Genomic DNA, 19,654 nt, shown 5'->3' on the forward strand with positions numbered 1-19,654 from the left:
CGAGCCCGCTCCGAGTCTCCACGAGCCTGCTCCAGCCCACAAGCCCTCACAAGTTCACGAGCCCGCTCCAGCCCACAAGCCCTCACAAGTCCACGAACCCGCTCTGAGTCTCCACGAGCCCGCTCCAGCCCACAAGCCCTTTCAAGTCCACGAGCCCGCTCCGAGTCTCCACGAGCCCGCTCCAGCCCACAAGCCCTTTCAAGTCCACGAGCCCGCTCCGAGTCTCCACGAGCCAGCTCCAGCCCACAAGCCCTTACAAGTCCACGAACCCGCTCTGAGTCTCCACGAGCCCGCTCCAGCCCACAAGCCCTTTCAAGTCCACGAGCCCGCTCCGAGTCTCCACGAGCCCGCTCCAGCCCACAAGCCCTTTCAAGTCCACGAGCCCGCTCCGAGTCTCCACGAGCCAGCTCCAGCCCACAAGCCCTTACAAGTCCACGAACCCGCTCTGAGTCTCCACGAGCCCGCTCTGAGTCTCCACGAGCCCGCTCCAGCCCACAAGCCCTCACAAGTCTACGAACCCGCTCCGAGTCTCCACGAGCCCGCTCCAGCCCACAAGCCCTCCCATGCCTACGAGCCCTCCCTACCACCCCTGAATCCCCCAAGGATTTTCTTTTGGGAGGACTATGTAAATGTGGGTGGGGCTCCTGACCCGTTATGGCCGCACCCCGGCTCCTGACCCACCATGGTCCCTGGCACCAAGTTGAGGGCTTCCGAGTATGTCAGGTCCTGGTTCCCCTGTCACCGTCCCCATCCTCTAGGACTCCAGGGTGCCCGCCTCCCTAATGTAACGAGTAATGTCAAATGTATATTCTGTTTCTGTTGTGTTTTTGGATTTGTCACATGTTCCTTTGTCTTAGTTTGCCGCCACTTATCTGTTTCCTTGGTTAACCTCATTAGTCTAGTTCTGTTCAGCTGTGCTTAGTCATCATCATTATCACATGTGCCCTTCATTTATTCAGTCATCTGTGTAATTTGTATTTAAATTAATCTTGTTCACTCACTCCATGTCTGGTCACAATTATGTATGGAGTCTGTGTTTCCTGTATATTGCTTGTTTTGAGAATCCTTCTTCAGTAAACTTCATTTGAGCAACTTGTTTGCCTGTCCCGCCTAAGCCACTCATGACAAGCTGTGCTGATAGTTTTTTTTATTTTATTGTTTTATTATAACCAATTGGACTTTTTGGAACCCAAGCAATATATAAGGACCAGCATTTATTTGGTTACCCTGGTTACCATCCAGAACACCCTAGAAAACCAATACATTAACAAATACCATTGAAAAGCCCTAAAAGCAACCACTCAAATCATCCTAGAAACCTCATAGTTCATCTCAAACCTCCAACAAACCAGAACATAGCAACCCCCTATAAAAAATATAGCAAAGTCTTAAAACTGCCATTGCAAATCCCTAGCAACCACTCAGAACACCCTATAAACCCCATAGCAATGCCTTAGCAACAAACCAGACTATAGATATCCCATAGAAACACCCCAGCAGCAACCCTGAGCACCTTAAAAAACCCATATCAATGCCATAGTAAAGCCCAAGCAACCAGTCAAATTTATTAAATAAAAATAAAAATAAGCTAACATAAGAAAGAATTTATATAAAATGGTAAGATTAATCACTTTTCTTTCACCAGTGTGCTACATGAATCCATCTTCAAAAACAGCTTACAATCAACTACATGCTGTAAACCCTTTCTTACACATCACATGGAAATGACAAACAAATAAACACACACACACTATCAGCCCACAACACAAGGGAGCACATATATACTCTCACACACACACACACACACACACACACACACACACACACACACACACACACACACACACACACACACACACACACACACACACACACACACACACACACACAACGGGCAGAGAGCACATGCTTAAAGGACAAGCCTAATTAGAGTAAATGTCACAGAGCCGTTATATTACCGGTGAACATGCACACTAAACACTGAGTTTAAAAGATGGATACTATAGCCTTGACAACAACAGCTCTGTTTTATCTACAATTTGACAATCAAAACTTTAATACAGGATGCAGGAAAAAAAATGCTGAAACGTGGTTATGGGTTCCACGTCCTCATGATAAATCAGGAGAGAGCACAGATACAGCCCCTCTGCTCGCGTACAGCTCCCAGAAAAACATCATGACCTTGCAATTACAGCCAACTGGGGAGGATCCATCTTACGGCCTGGAGCGTGTACATGTGTGTGAATACAAGCTCACGTCAAGGCATGACTGCTCAGCTCTCAGGATCCCAATCCCACTCTGGGTTAAACTATACTCGATCAATAATGGATGGGATGCTACACTCATGCACCTTCATTCCTTGTTTCTCAGTGGGATTCCTACATATCATCCACTCTGAAACACACAGACACTGATCAATGTCTTTTAAAATGCTGAGATTTAGACCACCAGAACGCAACTCAGCACGCATCTCTGTTTTCTTGTTGTTGTTGTTTTTATTTTATTGCTAAGGCTTGAGAGAGATTCAAAGATAGATTTCATGAAAAATTGAAGATGATTCCATTTCAGATTATCTCGAGGCGAAAATGTGATGCCATCAGTCTGAAAGATAAATCTGAACATAACATGAATGAATTTCAGAACAGATCTAAACAACAGATCTAAATTTGCAATAGTTCTGAAATATCTTCACTTTATTCACACATGGCACATTCCTCAAATAGGGTGCAAAATAAGGCCTGAAACTACTGACACAAATTTCACGATTCAATACAAACGCTATATGGGATTCAATTAAATTCTATTATTTTGGATACATCAGGTGTAAACTGTACAGTAGGCTACATGGCAAATTTCATGGAAAAATAATTTCTCAAATAATGCTGTAGGCTAAACTATGGGATTCAGTAGACTACTACACAATACTAAAGGTTAAAATGAACTGATTATTACAATATTACATACAAATTACACTCAACGCCGTTTTTATAATAATACATTTATAATACAAAATTTACAATTAAATTATATTTAAATTTGTTTTTTGAAATATAAACTTATAGTGGCTAGATCTATTAAAAATTGTGTTAAATATTCTAGAACATTACAATTATGAATATGGTGCAAATATTTAGCACAATGCTCCTCTTTAGAGTAATTTGTTTCTAGCTGACCTGTTTATGGTAAAAAAAATATGTTTCTGAGGTAAATGTGACGTTTGTTTTCAAGCTGTTTTATTGACTTCTTTCGGTGGTGGAAACTGATTGAGCGATTACATGACAAGTGGATTTCGGTAAAATGCACAGTATCTTTTAACATACAGGTCCTTCTCAAAAAATTAGCATGTGATATAAGTTCATTATTTTCCATAATGTAATGATAAAACTTCAACTTTCATATATTTTAGATTCATTGCACACCAACTGAAATATTTCAGGTCTTTTATTGTTTTAATACTGATGATTTTGGCATACAGCTCATGAAAACCCAAAATTAAATCTCAAAAAATTAGCATATTTCATCCGACCAATAAAAGAAAAGTGTTTTTAATACAAAAAAAAGTCAACCTTCAAATAATTATGTTCAGTTATGCACTCAATACTTGGTCAGGAATCCTTTTGCAGAAATGACTGCTTCAATGCGGCGTGGCATGGAGGCGATCAGCCTGTGGCCCTGCTGAGGTGTTATGGAGGCCCAGGATGCTTCGATAGCGGCCTTAAGCTCATCCAGAGTGTTGGGTCTTGCGTCTCTCAACTTTCTCTTCACAATATCCCACAGATTCTCTATGGGATTCAGGTCAGGAGAGTTGGCAGGGCAATTGAACACAGTAATACCATGGTCAGTAAACCATTTACCAGTGGTTTTGGCACTGTGAGCAGGTGGCAGGTCGTGCTGAAAAACGAAATCTTCATCTCCATAAAGCTTTTCAGGAGATGGAAGCATGAAGTGCTCCAAAATCTCCTGATAGCTAGCTGCATTGACCCTGCCCTTGATAAAACACAGTGGACCAACACCAGCAGCTGACATGGCACCCCAGACCATCACTGACTGTGGGTACTTGACACTGGACTTCAGGCATTTTGGCATTTCCTTCTCCCCAGTCTTCCTCTGACCTGGGGAATGCGGCACCTGTAGCCCATTTCCTGCACACGGTGGCTCTGGATGTTTCTACTCCAGACTCAGTCCACTGCTTCCGCAGGTCCCCCAAGGTCTGGAATCGGTTCTTCTCCACAATCTTCCTCAGGGTCCGGTCACCTCTTCTTGTTGTGCAGCGTTTTTTGCCACTCTTTTTTCTTCCCACAGACTTCCCACTGAGGTGCCTTGATACAGCACTTTGCGAACAGCCTATTCGTTCAGAAATTTCTTTCTGTGTCTTACCCTCTCGCTTGAGGGTGTCAATGATGGCCTTCTGGACAGGGTCGGGTCGGCAGTCTTACCCATGATTGCGGTTTTGAGTAATGAACCAGGCTGGGAGTTTTTAAAAGCCTCAGGAATCTTTTGCAGGTGTTTAGAGTTAATTCGTTGATTCAGATGATTAGGGTTAATAGCTCCTTTAGAGAACCTTTTCATGATATGCTAATTTTTTTCATGAGCTGTATGCCAAAATCATCAGTATTAAAACAATAAAAGACCTGAAGTATTTCAGTTGGTGTGCAATGAATCTAAAATATATGAAAGTTTAATATTTATCATTACATTATGGAAAATAATGAACTTTATCACAATATGCACATTTTTTGAGAAGGACCTGTACCTTCAGATGTTCATTATTTCGCGCTGTAGTAAAGGGTTAGTTCACCCAAAAATGAAAATTCTGTCATTAATTACTTACCCTCATGTCGTTGCAGACCAGTAAGACCTCATCTTTGGAACACAAATGAAGATATTTTTGTTATAATCCGATGGCTCAGAAAAGCCTCAAGTGACCACAATGTCATTTCCTCTCTCAAGACCAATAAAATGCACTAAAGACGTCATTACTAAGCCCATCTCACTGCAGCGGTTTTACAATCATTTTATGAAGTGACGAGAATATTTTTGGTATAACAACTAAATAACGACTTGTATGCAGCGATGGCCGATTTCAAAACACTGCTTTCTGAAACCTTGGACCTTTATAAATCAGTATATCGAATCAGCTGTGCGGCTCGCCAAAGTCACGTGATTTTTAGCAGTTTTTAGCGATCTGAATCATGGATGGATACTTTGATTCACGAAACTGATGTCGGACAGACTTCTGAGGCAGTGCAACAATTTATCTACAGCAAAATGAAGTGAGCTTTGAGGAGAACTAATCAAAACTGATTGTTACAATAGTAAATTCTCGCTAGAAATGACTTCCAAAAAATGGAAAAGTTGGTTGAACTCTCAATACTCATTTCCATACCCACTGACCAGCTAATGCAACTTTTAGACGCCATCTTTCTTTTTCTTGTTTAACTGTCACCAAATGGAACAAGAGTGTGGGATATCAAAGGATACATTTATGCTGCCATCAAAAATCAGCCAGATTAAGGTATCTAAGGAGGCAGGAAGTGAAGCTGACATTGGATTCAGACGTGCTTTGATGCCATCCTACCTTGAAATGTGTCCTTCGAATGCAGCATTTTCCAGTTTTCAGGACGCAACCATTGATTCTTGGGATTTAAGAATCGATATCCCTCCATAAAAATGGGAATAAATTAAAATCATGAAATTAATTGAGCTCTACCCGAAACCCAATTAAGTTAAACTGAGTCTATTTTGTGTGATTAAAGAGCCCAAACTTTTGAACAGTAGTGTACAGTTTTAAATAACGTTACCATACTTGTAATTAGGGGAAATCTTGTGGCAACAGGGACATAACACTGCCTTTTTTCTCTCATTTTTTGTGCATTTAAAAATTGTTGAAATAAAAAAGGAATTTCAATAGAATACATTAAATATCAGTTAATATTAAAATTATGGAATATTATGATTATAATTGCTGGACACAGTCAAGACCTCCATTTTCGTAGAATGTGCATATGCACATATTTGTTTAAATGATTAATCAATCTCATTGTCCAGTACATTTGTTAGAAACATTTACTTTTGTAAATGATTTAAAAACGGAAATAAAAACTGTGCACGTCACCACAATCTAGAGAACCACATTAATTAGTATTTCCAAGCAAAGTAAAACAGGTTGCATTTATTAAACTTGCACTTAAAAGCAGAGAGAGGGCAAAAAATAAAACGTGCTGTTGATCAGCCTGAATAAGAACATCCAGTCATCGGAGGACTTCTGAACGTCCATTTCAGGCTTTATTATTGAAGTGTACACAAGTCTGTAGAAACCAAAAGCACTGTCAGAGGGTCACCAGAGGATTGTGGGAACTCAAGAGTGGGTATGGGAGCGTGTTACATTTTTTCTTTTAAATAGTTCGCTTAACGTATGACCAGTATATTCTCACTTACAAACTGTCCTTGCACTAACAGTCCAAAATAAAGAAGAAAAAAACAAAACATTTGGTAAACATTCTCCACTAAAGGCAGTTCCCTTATATATACTGTGATTTCATCTTTCATTTTGTTTACATAAACAAGTTTAATAACATATCAATCAGTGGTTATTTAACAATTTGGGAAAATAAAGAAGAAAAAAAAAAGCACAAAAAAAAGGTATACTCTTTTACAAGTAAATAAAAAGATATTTTCCTGTCTCCTTTGTTTTCTTCAGGGCGCAGCATAGATTTCAGCGGTTCGTCTTGTGTCGGTGGGTATTAGCGGAATCATTTCCTTGTATTTTCTTCGTTTTGTCTGTCCTCTCTTTTTATGCTATTACATAATTAGATTCTTACATACAAATATTGACAAAAAGATGGCTTAAATCACCAAAGCCATCCAGTCTTTTTTCAATATCAATGGATAGTCAAAGGCGGTGGGCGGGGCTTCAGGGGGAAGAGGGGGATCATAGCTGGCCGTCGCTACAGTGGGCATCTGGGCTGTCCGTCTGCTTCTCTACGTCCTGACCGGACAGCTCTTTCACCATGAGCGATGCGCTTTTCTCTGAAAACTCCTCCCCATCGGGCTCCATGCCTTCAGGACAGGGCAGTTTCAACAACTCCTCTCTGAGCTGCGCTGTGTGCCTCTGCAAAATCAACAACAAAAAAACACATGGAATCAGTTTCCAAAACACAACAAATGCCGCATTTTACATTTGTATGACTGTGAACACATTGGTGTACCTTTAGTGCAGCTGCGTGATGAGACATGGTTCGGCCGACTCTTTTATCGCTGCTGTACTGCTGAATATCACAGATCCAGCCCTCGCACTGGGCCATGATCTCCGCTCGTTTCAGATAGAAGTGCCGATGGATCACCTGCACGCACACACACACACACACACGGTTAAAAAAAACCTCCCAAAAAACAGTGTTCTTGGAAAAGGGAATTGTATATCAGTTCCTGTAGAGCCTATAAATCAAAATGCAAACATCATATCTAATTTTAGTAGCACTAGAAAACAAATCTGCTGACTCCAGTGACCTATTCGATTCATAAAGACCATACGACCGATCGCACCGCACAGATAACCAGCAGACATTGCCTGTCCGCGCATGTTAATACTAACAAACTAAGTGACCTTTTCGGTAACAAAGACCATCGGCGGGAAACTCTGAGCTCACACAGACACACACTTCCTCGTAGCACTCTGAATCTGTCCAAAGGCGAGAGCTGACTCACTTGTTCGTTCTGCGTCTAGATATTCCTCCTCTCCATCTCACTTTGTTTTCTAAACATGTCATACAGAGTGTATTAAAAGACGTGAGTAGTTGTTAATATCAGTCACACCAACTAGATTTAACACCATTCTCAATCGTTTCCCCAGACGTTAGGAGGGGTTCGAAAAAACAAATGCTTATATATATATATATATATATATATATATATATATATATATATATATATATATATATATATATATATATATATATATATATATATATATATATATATATAAAAAAAAAACATTTGTGCCATTCAAAAAGGATTTCCATTGTATGTTTTTTCCTGTTTTATGATAGTGTTTTTTAGTACATTTTAAAGTATTAAACAGAATTATGATCTAAACAATGTATGCTCTTAAAGGGGTACTTCAGCACTGGGAAGATGAATCTGTATTTAAACTGGGTCATTAATGTAGTAGAAATGTGAAATTATTTTTGAATTTGGTGCTTTCTATACTGAGAAAAGACAGAAAACTTATTTTTGTCTCATGGGGATGAAGACAACAATTCCCAGAATGCTTCGCTGCCCTACGAGGCCACTCCCAAAGCCACCGCTACTGGATTACTGAATCACTGATCACTGTCAAACGTGTGTGTATAATGTGATTTAGGCGCTGAGGGAGTCATCACAATATTATCGCAACTTTTGGAAAATAAAGTAAAAATTTTAAGAATAAAGTTATGGCATTATTAGTTTAAAGGGGTCATTATGATGGTTCTAAAAATACTATTTTGTGCATTTGGTAAAGCGTTTACACGGTTTTAGGTTAAAAAAGGTAATTGTTTTACATACTGTACATTATTGTTGCTCCTCTATGCCACTCCTTTCTGTAACATGTCGGTTTTTACAAAGCTCATCGTTCTGAAAAGCGTAGCGTGCTCTGATTGGCTTGTGATCTAGTGAATTGTGATTGGCCCAAATACCTTAGGCGTGTGACGAAAATGTCACCCTTCTTACCATATTTGGAACATCAGCTCCCAAAGCAAAGCAATATTGACATGTGATAATGTCGGTCCTACCTTATCAATTCAAGCCCGAATCTGATCCGGATGATGCAGATGACCAAAGCTGATCAATCAACGTCGCCAGCGCGACTGGACCAGAAAGTATCAGATCGGCAAGTTTGCATTTCTTATCGTAGAAACGACATGTAGAAACGTTTTGTGCTCTCCCAGCCCAGGTACTAAAAACAGTCCTCTGAAAAATGCGCAGCACACGGTCGAATATTTGGTTTGTACTGTTCTGGAACAGTGTTATAACTAAAGCTTAGCCACTGGTGTCTAATTGTCCTCTCTTTTGGAAGCCCAAACAAAGTAGTTTGGCCTTTTGCAATGAAAAAAAACAGCATTTTCAAGACATGTGACAACAGTTCTACAGCGATAACAAAAGTTAAGCCTTCTTTCTTTCCATATACATCTGGGCAGTGTTATGAAACTCTGCCCCCACAAACTGACGCAGATTTGTGGGAGGTGTGTTTGTGTGAACAAAGTGTTTTAAGAAGGTGTGGCTGAGCCTTAACTTTTATAAAGAATATTACTTTGAGACTTTGAGCTACAAGCACAAACAGCTATTTAACACACTAAAGAGAAAGAGAAAACAAGAAATCAAATCATATGATCCCTTTCAAATTCTAATGGTATGAGAAAGACAATGTTGAGAATAAATTTGTAATGTTTTGAGAAATATTCAAAATGCTTTTAGAGTAAATGATACTTTTTCTAAAATAAAGTTGTAATGTTGTTAGAATAACTTTATAATGTTTTGAGAATAATGTTATGATTTGCAAAAAAAGTCAGTGTTTTGAAAAAATTGGAAAGTTATGAGAGCAAATTTGTAATGTTTTGAGAAAAAAAAAAATTCTCAGAATAAATTTTCAATGATTTAAAAAAAAAAAATTCTAGTATCAAATCATTGTTTTAAGAACAAAAATATAATGTTTTAACAAAAATGATAGTGATTCTCAAAAATCTTCTAAATTAATTGTAAACTAAATTAGCACGATATTAATAGTACTACCAACGATATAACAAGCAAAAGTACCATCATGTAATGTCTAAAACATTCAATTCTGGAAACCTTAGATGCCACTTGTTTTTTATAACTGTAGATAAGATTCCTAAATAAACAGGTTACACACCAACCGAACAAATGCTGAATACTCTTAAATCCACATCAAAAGCTCTAGTGGGGAAAAACAGCCTTATAAACAGCTTCTGCAAAATCCACCTGTTGCGTCTTCGCTAACGCACACGATCTCTCCCAGGATTAAGACGTGCACTTTAACCCGCTTGTAAAAGCGAGACGCTGTTCGGATCAAACTTCTGGGGAGAAAAGAGCGAGTGCAGGCGAGAGGGATTCAGGAATGAGTGCATGTGATCGATGGTCTTGCCAGTGTTGCCATGGAAACCCCAGCGGCCCCTGCACATCACTCGCTGGCTCTGAGCTCAACCTCCCCGGCTCAGATCACCGGCCTTACATCTTTCTCTTTTGCTGTCTCACTTCATCCTTCATAAATCTATCAAAAATCTCTCAAACACAAAAAGGTCAACCATCCGGACATGTGACTGTTACAGCCTCTCCCATAATGCCACGTTTGTTTCATATTCGTTCAGTTCACAGAACATGTGTAATGATATTGGGGGAGAGAGAGAGGGAGAGGGAGGGAGAGGGGGAGAGAGAGAGAGAGAGAGAGAGAGAGAGAGATGAAAAAGGGTTAGAAACAGAAATGGCATTTAAAAGAAAAAGAAGATGAGCGTAGTTGCGGTGTAAGGTTGTTGTGAAGGAGCGAGTGTGCGTGTTTACTCTCGCTCTTCTGACGTCAACAGCCCACCATCTATTACCCTGCATGACTGGGTCTTTGTGGGTGTGTTTGTGTGTGTGAGATAGCTACGTGTCCTGCTGTTTATTAAATCGCATGTGTGTGGGAATCTGTGTGGATGTACTACACTCCAAAACACCGTTTCATATAATTCGATGGCAGAAGCAGCGATAGAAATGTTAAATTTAAATAATACTTTTTTTTTTGTTGCACAAATGTAATATACGTTTTACCATGTGACCAGTGTATAGCTATGTAAATGCTTAAAGTAATAGTCCACCCAAAAATAAAATTTGATGTTTATCTGCTTACCCCCAGTGCATCCAATATGAAGGTGTGTTTGTTCCCTATGTAGAACACAAATGAAGATTTTTAACTCCAACCGTATTTCTATGAGAGTCACTATAAGAGTAAAAAACACACAGACATACGAATCCATAGTAAACCCTGCGGCTCGTGGCGACACATTGATGTCTTAAGGCATTTCTGTGAGAAACAGAACAGTATTTATATAATTTTTTACCTTAAATACAACACTGTGTATCAGCCGTCCCGTACCATCACTTCCTGCAAGTGAGGTCAAATGTACAAGATACGGCGTATCTCAATGGGATATAAGCGGCAGAAGTGATGTCTCGTGCATATCTCTACGCCATATCGTGATATTTGACCTCACTTTCAGGCAGCAATGGCGCGGGGACGGCTGATGTACATAGTGTTGGATTTGAGGTAAAAAAATTATATAAATACTGCTTCGGTTTCTCATACAAACCAATCGTTTCATGTCTTAAGACATCAATGTGTCGAGCCGCAGGGTTTACTATGGATTCGTTTGTCTGTGTGTTTTTTACTCTTATAGTGACTCTCATAGAAATACACTTCATTGACATGCATTATACGAGCAACGGTTGGAGTTAAAAAACTTCATTTGTGTTCTACTAAGGGAACAAACACACCTACATTGGATGCCCTGGGGGTAAGCAGATAAACATTTTAATTTTTTGGGTGAACTATCCCTGTAAGTACTTGTACATTACATATTTGTTTCTTATGTAAGGATGAGTATGTATTGCGTGTGTGTGTGTGTGTATGTATATATGTATACATTACATACTTGTGTGTGTATGTATATATACACACACAATACATAATCACTTTTTTTTCTTTCCCTGTACTGGTTTCAAAAAATACAAATAAATAATGTATTACACACACGCACACACGCTGCAAAAATGAACTATTTTACCCAAAATGTGTATGCCACATACATGTGCCTACAAATGCTGATTTTAAATACTTTAAATTTAAGCAAAATAGTATTTTTCTATATTGTGCTACATATGTGTTCCTAAATACTTCATTAGTGATATTAAACAAATAATTTGTATTTTGGTAGTTATCATTTATAAAATTGTTAATTTATAAAATTGTTAACGGTTGAAGGGGAGTGGTTAAGGATATGCAAACCCAAGCAGTCAAACTGACATCATCTGAGAAGGAATGCCATTCCAGGCTGGAAGTAACTTTTCAGATATTGATTAAAGATTACCGCTGCAAAAAAAAGTTTTCCATGTGTTAACTTGTACGGATTGATTGTTCACCCTAAGACCTGTAATATGTGCTAACCAAGTAAATAGGGTCAATTTTGACTTTAACTATTATACCTAACATTTGCTTGTGCTACATATTTGTGCCTGCAACTCTAAACTATCCTCAGACTCAACTATGAGTGGAATCTCATTTATGAGGCTCTATCTTCTGTAAGCATGCTGCCTGTGTAGGCAGTAGAAGGCAACAGACTAGGTTTTGGAAATGGCCCTAAATGTCCATGTGTTTAGGCTATTTAAGATTCTGCTGCACTTGTGTCTGACAAAACGAACTTCCATCTCCATGTAGATGATGTCACGGGTCTCTCTTACAGGAGCTGAAAGCAAACGCCTGAGGGGACGAGAAAGATCCTCTCTCAACACGGCTTCATCCTAAAGCTCCAGTGATTCAAACTGCCCTCAATACTTTATATTCAGTCCCACACAGAGACTACACACACAATCTACACATTTTATACATCCGCTGCATGTTTGTTCATCAAACATTTATTAGAACATTCATTAAACATTCATTATATACTCAGTAACTAATATGAAATTTAAATCCTCCACATAACTACGCATATTCCGTCTGTGCAATACATAATTCATCAGTAAGTATGAGTCCTGTACGAGCGTCTGTGTTACAGCAGTCTCTGCCCAGCCTAGCTCGGTTCTGCCCAAACGACAGCACCACAGCCCTTTATCCCTCCGAACAATGCTCTGGTTGCCATGGAAACAGCATGTTTAGTGTCCACTGTGGGATACAGAGGTAATGTACCAGCCTCATAACTGCCTGAGGTGGCAAAGCAGCCGCCAGGCATTACATCAAACTCACAAATACCAGCTGATATACCCATAATAGAATGAGGACATGTGATCCCACGTAGTCTGATCTGGCTACTTCTACATGAAAAGCTCTTGATTTTGAGTAATCACTCATAAATATACACACATGACCCGCATTCATAGAGTTCAATGCATGCTTTTGGTCTGATCATGGAGTTCATGTTTGGTAATTAGAGGAGTGCACACTTTTGGGTAAGCACATTCATGATTCATATCCCTCATTCAATAACTCAACATTTTCACTCCTTTATATTCCGATTCAGGCAGCTCCTCTTATCTCTCTCTCTTTTCACGGAGCATATGGATGATTGTTATCTGGTGGTGGGGGCCATATCAAGGACAAAAGGAAATCAAAAACAAAGGGGGGAGAAGATGAGAGGGTGGAGAGGAACATTATCTATCTAAAAGCGAAAAGAAAAGAAAAAACAGTAGGGAAACTCAAAATATGCTGCTGACAGAGGACAAAAATCAACACAGGTGTTTATTTATTTATATATTTATCCTTGCAGAATCTGCAAATGTAAACAGTTTCAACAAAATAAGAGGGATACTACAAAATGCATGTTCTTTTTTTATTTAGTACCCAGTGTTGGGGATAACTCATTAGAAGTAGCTTGTGTTATGTAATCAGATTACTTTTTTAAGTAACTAGTAAAGTAATGCATTACTTTTCAAATTTACAACAAAATATCTGAGTTACTTTTTTTTTAAACGCAAGTTACTTTATTTTCCCATTTATTGACTGACCGCTCTCTTGTCAAAATGTTGATATAAATCATAAGTGTGGAGTCGTTGTGTGTAAACATCATGGTTTTTTAGGCTCAATGCGAGCGTGCATTTACTAAATCTCATTTACTAAATGATTCAGTATTCCTTAAAATGAATCAAATCTGTAGAATGCAAAATCAGAATAATGCAAACCTCCAATAATTAAATATGTTAAATAAATCAAATATTTGTATGCATTGGATCTCACTTTTTTGACCAAAAATGTACTTGCTGCTGACCTTTAATGAGTCCGATTTTTAGTTTTTATTGGTGAATTAAGTGTTTACCTGAGGCTTATCTACTTTTGGTGTAAAAAGCTCTTTACATATGCTCAAAAATATAACATTTTTTGTTATATAAAAAAACAAGCTCAGCCCAGGTAAAAATAAATAAAAAATTACGCAAAAGTAAAGTAACACGTTACTTTTCTTAAAAAGTACCTAGGTAACAGTTACTTTTTAAGGGAGTACAATACTGTAATGCATTACTTCTAACTTTAAAGTAACTTTCCCCAACACTGTTAGTACTATCCTGAATAAGATATTTTACATAAATATTTTGACCCCGTTTTATTTACTTTTTACATTTTACTTTTGACCCAGTTCAAAAGTTAGCATACCCTTGATTCTTAAAGCCTTGTTTATACTCGACGTGTCCGCATGAGCGTGACGTCAACGCAGAGCGGCCATGCGTGCAAGACACCATTTTAACTTGATTTGAATCTTTAATTGAGATTGTTAATTTAGTTGCACACATATATTTTGTTCTCATGTCACAAGTAATAATATCAAGCCAAAGTTTACTGAGCTTTACATAATTCTTAAATAAATTACACAGTACTTAAATAAATATCATCACCTGTGTACATTAGCCCACTTCTCTACGCTTTTTTTCTGATGGTTTATAGAACAATTACTCCGAGTCGCCCTCTGTCGTTTCAACGAATACCACAACGATGAGCGCATCAAGAATAAACGCCTCGTCCGTTTGGGGAGGAGCGCGCGCAGTCAGCGGAAACTCGCACAGCGGAGCCAGGCGAAAGTACAATACTGCGTGTTGTTACCTGGACGACGCACAGCTGTTTTTTGTTTTGATTTTGTGATGGTTGTTCATGAGTCCCTTGTTTGTCCTGAGCAGTTAAACTGCTCAATGTTCTTTAAAAATATCCTCTAGGTCCCGCAATTTCTTTGGTTTTCCAGCATCTTTGCATTTTGAACCCTTTCCAGTAGTGACTGTATGATTTTGAGATCTATCTTTCAGACTGAGGGACTCATAAGTAACTATTACAAAAGGCAAAAACATCCACTGATGCATCAGAAGGGGACACGACACATTAAGAGCGGAGGATCTTCATACTGTTCAAAAGTTTTCACACCCCTGTTGGTGACCAGAATTTCCAGGAGGACAGTGAACAGTGGGCAGTTTAACTGCTCAGGACAAACAAGGGACTCATGAAAAACCTCTCCCATCAATGGTTATACAGGCTACGTGCTTCTGTAAACCTTCAATAGAGCAGGATTTTTTTTTGTCTTCTCCTCCTGACCGTAAATTTAGGCAGGCCAGATTTAGTTTCTTCTTGCTTTTATGAAAAACATTTTGGTAAGATTAATATTATAATCACTGAACACACAAATAACACTTTTAGCAGAGTTTGCGTTATTCAGCCTCAGGGTGGTGCTCTAATGTTGATTGACAGGCTTTAAATGATTAGTTCACTTCAAAATTAAAATTCCCCTGATAATCAACCCCATCTCATCCAAGGTGTTAGTGTCTTGAAAGTGAAATGAAGTTAAGTTTTATGAGGAAAACTTTCAGGATTTTAATCCACATAATGGACTCCCATGGCAACAAACAGGTTGAAGGTCCAAATCAATGCAGTTTCAAAGGAAGGGCTTCAGAGGCTCAGCTCGATCCCAAACGGGGAATAGGGTTTTATTTAGCAAGCCATCTGTCATTTTTTGACATTGTAAAGGTCACGCTGAACGTAGGAGGAAGTACCGCCCCGTTTTTACAAAGCGCTTGTGCGAAGACTAATACAAACATCTTTAGCAAAAAGAGGTAAAGCAACGATGTTGTAAGTCGATGTTGTTTTTTGTTAAAGGGTGTTTGTATTAGTCTTCATACGTTCGCTTGGGGCGGTACTTCTGCCTACGTCTAGCTTGACCTTTCCAACACGATTACGTAATCATTAGTGGCGTACCACAGAGCCACAGAGCAGAGCTAGATTTAGGTTAAAAAGTATATACATTTTAGTTTTGCAAATGACCGATGGTTTCGCTAGATCTGGAATTGTGCAGAGACCTTTGAAGCCATTAATCAATCAACTGCATTGACCCATTGGTTGCCACAGAAGTCCATTATGTGGAGAAAAATCCTGGAATGTTTTCCTCAAAAAACGTTATTTCTTTTCGACTGAAGAAAGAAAGATAGGAACATCTTGGATTAGATTGGGGTGAGTAAAATATCATGGTAAATGTAGTACTTATTGCCTCCGAATGTTGTTTTAAAATATTACAAGTTTGGGAGGAATTCCAGTGAGAAAAAGAAAGGCATGATTATTCTTATAACAACCATAAAACAAGCACAACAGAGCTAAATAAAGGCTATTCACATGAGCATGCTTAAACAAGAAAATATTCATACTTTCATTCATTTGATGTGCTACTCCACATAGGAAGAACAAACATGCCAACTTGTTACTGACCTGATGCAGACTAATATACAAACAGCTAAAGCGGATTCATATTGTCTTGGTCTGGAGTGAGGTTTACGTGAGGTAATGTGAAAATAAGGACACACTCCTGTCTCTGAGCACTACAGGCAGTTCTTTTGACCTCATTGCTTGGTTTCTGCTCTGATATGTATTTTCAGTCATTTAAACATAAGGCAGCAACATAACAAAATATAAAAAAGAAGGGGTTTGAATAATTTTGCAAGCCATGTACATGTAACGGTATATATTATAAATATTGTATTATATAGATTTTTTTATGTCCAAATTTCTCTCCAAATATTCATTGCCTATACGTGAAAGCAGGAACCTTTGGCACCCTTTCATGAGCTAACAAGTGTCCAAGTGTATTTGTGATGGATGACATCTAACCTCTTTAAAGCAGGGTGAAGGGTTCCGGATTTGTTCTAGCATGGCCCACTTGACGGTGGCCTGCCGGATGTTTCCGTCATACTCTCTGGAGCTCTGCGTTCCACTCGGTGTGCCCCGTGAACGCTCGTAACCGGGTTCGTTGAAGTATGGCTCAGCCACCAGGATAAGAGACTGGATTGATACCAGCACCTAAAATATATACACGCACAAAAACACACAAGTTAGAAATCCAGGGATCACACAGACCAAGCAGAAGAGGTTAAGAGCACACCGCTCTCTCTGACCAAAGCACTACTGTCCCAGTGCCAATGCGTGAGTATTGATTGGCTGGACACTAACTGTAGCCCTAATCAATGGAGACATTTCTATGAACTGCTGGCAGCAGTACATGAGCACAAGCGAGAGGAGAGAGGGGGGCAGCGTCTGATCAGATCGATATTACAGGGGGAAACAGCTCCCCTGCCTATTATTTAGAGAAGTATGATGGAGGGGGAGAGGGAGGAGGGGTTGAGATGTGGGCAGATAATTACTGTAAGGAAACCTGGATGGGAATGTTGTAAATGCTTAATGGTCGATGTGCAGGTGAAGGTAATATGACTAAATGTTCTCCAAAAGTGATGAAATAAGAGGCAGCCTTTACACTGCTTCAGATCCAACCAAAAAGAACCATCCTCACTTGTGCAATCTGTATCGGAAGCAAATCTGTCCTTACTAATGAGCATGAGCAGGAGAGACGGGGATAGCTTAAAAAAAAAAACAAGGATTATAAGAGATTGGCTCACCTGTAGAAAGCTAGAGGTCTGAGGGTTCCATTTCTCCTCGGGACGGCCGTGCCAGGTGTTCAGGATACTTAAACACACCTGGTTGTTCCCAAAGGGATGACAGCAAGAAGGGATGAAAAGGGGGAAAAAATGATTAAAATGAAACAATAATTAAAAGTCAAAGGAAGCTTATTAGTGATCGACTGATATATATAGTGATTGACTGATATATATATATATATATATATTTTTTTTTACTGTAAATGGCCAAATCTTAACATTATTGACCGGTTTATCTGCATATTTGATAGGCATCTCATATTATATATCAAATAGGCAGATAAACCGGTCAATATTTTTAAGATTTGACCTTTGGCAGTAAAAAAACAAAATTTTGGTAAAATATAATACAAATTAAAATTAAGCATAAATATAATGCAATAACATTATTTTTGTTTTTCCATTCAGTAATTTTTGACATCAGTGCCATGAGCTGTAAAACAACAACAAAAATACTTATAGCATTACTTTTATATTAACAACCTACCGTCTAATTATCGGTATCTGCATTGGCCACAAAAAAATATGACAAAACAGGAAAAGACACTAACTTTGCCATCATTGTAGAGGTTTGGATTAAAGCGGACGCTGTGGCCACCAGTGGTCTCCAGATTAACCAGAGGAGGGGAGTTTGGGTAATCTTGAGGGAAGTAGACGTCAAATTCAAAACAGCCATTGGCATATGGTGTGTCTGCAGGCCCCGTTATCAACACCTGTGAGAAAAAGCAGGAAAATATCCATTAAACACAGCAAGCCTCCCTTCATTCAAAGGTGACAAATATAAACATGAAAGCTTTGTGTTGAACAGCACAGGAATGATTGTGCATGTCTAAACCATGTCTATACAGAGAGTCAGGGAGGATGTTGTTCCGTTACAGGCAGAGATGTTTTCTGTTTCTCAGAGACAGAGTGAGAGAGAGGCAGATCGGAGGACTGTAATGCCATCCAGTAAATCTCTCTCCACTGCAGGCGGTGAAGCTGCACTCAGGCGTTAAGACTGTTTTGACATGACCATTCAAACGCAACACTAAACACACACACAAAGCTGTGCTCACACAGCTCACAAGCTCAGTTTACTATTAATGTCCATTAAGATTGTATGAAGTGTGGAGGAAGATAAAAAGGCCTGGCCCACTGTTAGGGGTCAGTGTAAACAGACGGAGCAGTGAGTGACCATTCTGACTGGGGCTCCGCCTATGGTCTGAGCTGCCCGAGACATAAAGCTCAAGCCAGACATATTGACATTTACACACATAGAAAGCGCCCGGGTCAAAAACACATCTCAAATGTCATTAGGAAGAGTGTTTGCACGTGTGTGTGTGTGTGTGTGTGTGTGTGTGTGAGACCAAAGGACAGATAGACAAGCAAGTGTCTGCTGGGATTTAATGCGGTTCTTTTGTCATGGAGCAGAGATCGAAAGGTTCATGTTGACCCACAGTAAACAGTAGTGATCGAGTCTGTCATGGTCTGCTCTCATAATTAGCACTGACATTCAATTCTTTAATTCATGTAATTAATCAATTCACATTAGTTAAATCATTAGCTTGTTTTAAATGATAAAAAAATGCAAATGTATATATGAATACATTTATAAATAATTTATCTCATTTGAATTATAAATCGGATATAAATCAGACTATCAGTCCTCCATGGATAGGACTCAGCACATCCCACAGATGCTCGATTGGATTGAGATCTGGGGAATTTGAAGGCGAAGTCACCTCAAACTCAGTGTTGTGCTCCTCAAACCCTTTTTGCTCTGTGGCAGGGCGCAATATCCTGCTGAAAGAGGCCACAGCCATCAGGGAATACTGTTTCCATGAAAGGATATACAGTGAGGAAAATAAGTATTTCAACACCCTGCTATTTTGCAAGTTCTGCCACTTGGAAATCATGGAGGGGTCTGAAATTGTCAATGAAGGTGCATGTCCACTGTGAGACATAATCTAAAAAAAAA

The 19,654-nt window shown here is 39.1% G+C and overlaps 1 protein-coding gene across 1 annotated transcript in view; it reads right to left on the reverse strand.

The window, feature by feature from the left end:
- Positions 1-6,157: 6,157 nt before the first annotated feature.
- Positions 6,158-19,654, reverse strand: part of birc6 (baculoviral IAP repeat containing 6) — a 138,609-nt gene continuing 125,112 nt past the window's right edge. Inside the window, exons 71-75 of the mRNA XM_067455590.1 lie at positions 18,249-18,410; positions 17,659-17,736; positions 16,877-17,065; positions 7,209-7,343; positions 6,158-7,111 (exon numbers count right to left, since the gene is read on the reverse strand). Of these exons, the coding sequence (XP_067311691.1) occupies positions 6,932-7,111; positions 7,209-7,343; positions 16,877-17,065; positions 17,659-17,736; positions 18,249-18,410 (744 nt within the window). The 3' untranslated portion in view covers positions 6,158-6,931. The remainder of the gene's footprint in view (positions 7,112-7,208; positions 7,344-16,876; positions 17,066-17,658; positions 17,737-18,248; positions 18,411-19,654) is intronic.

This window comes from Pseudorasbora parva, chromosome 10, assembly GCF_024679245.1.
Source record: "Pseudorasbora parva isolate DD20220531a chromosome 10, ASM2467924v1, whole genome shotgun sequence".
Taxonomy (NCBI): Eukaryota; Metazoa; Chordata; class Actinopteri; order Cypriniformes; family Gobionidae; genus Pseudorasbora; species Pseudorasbora parva.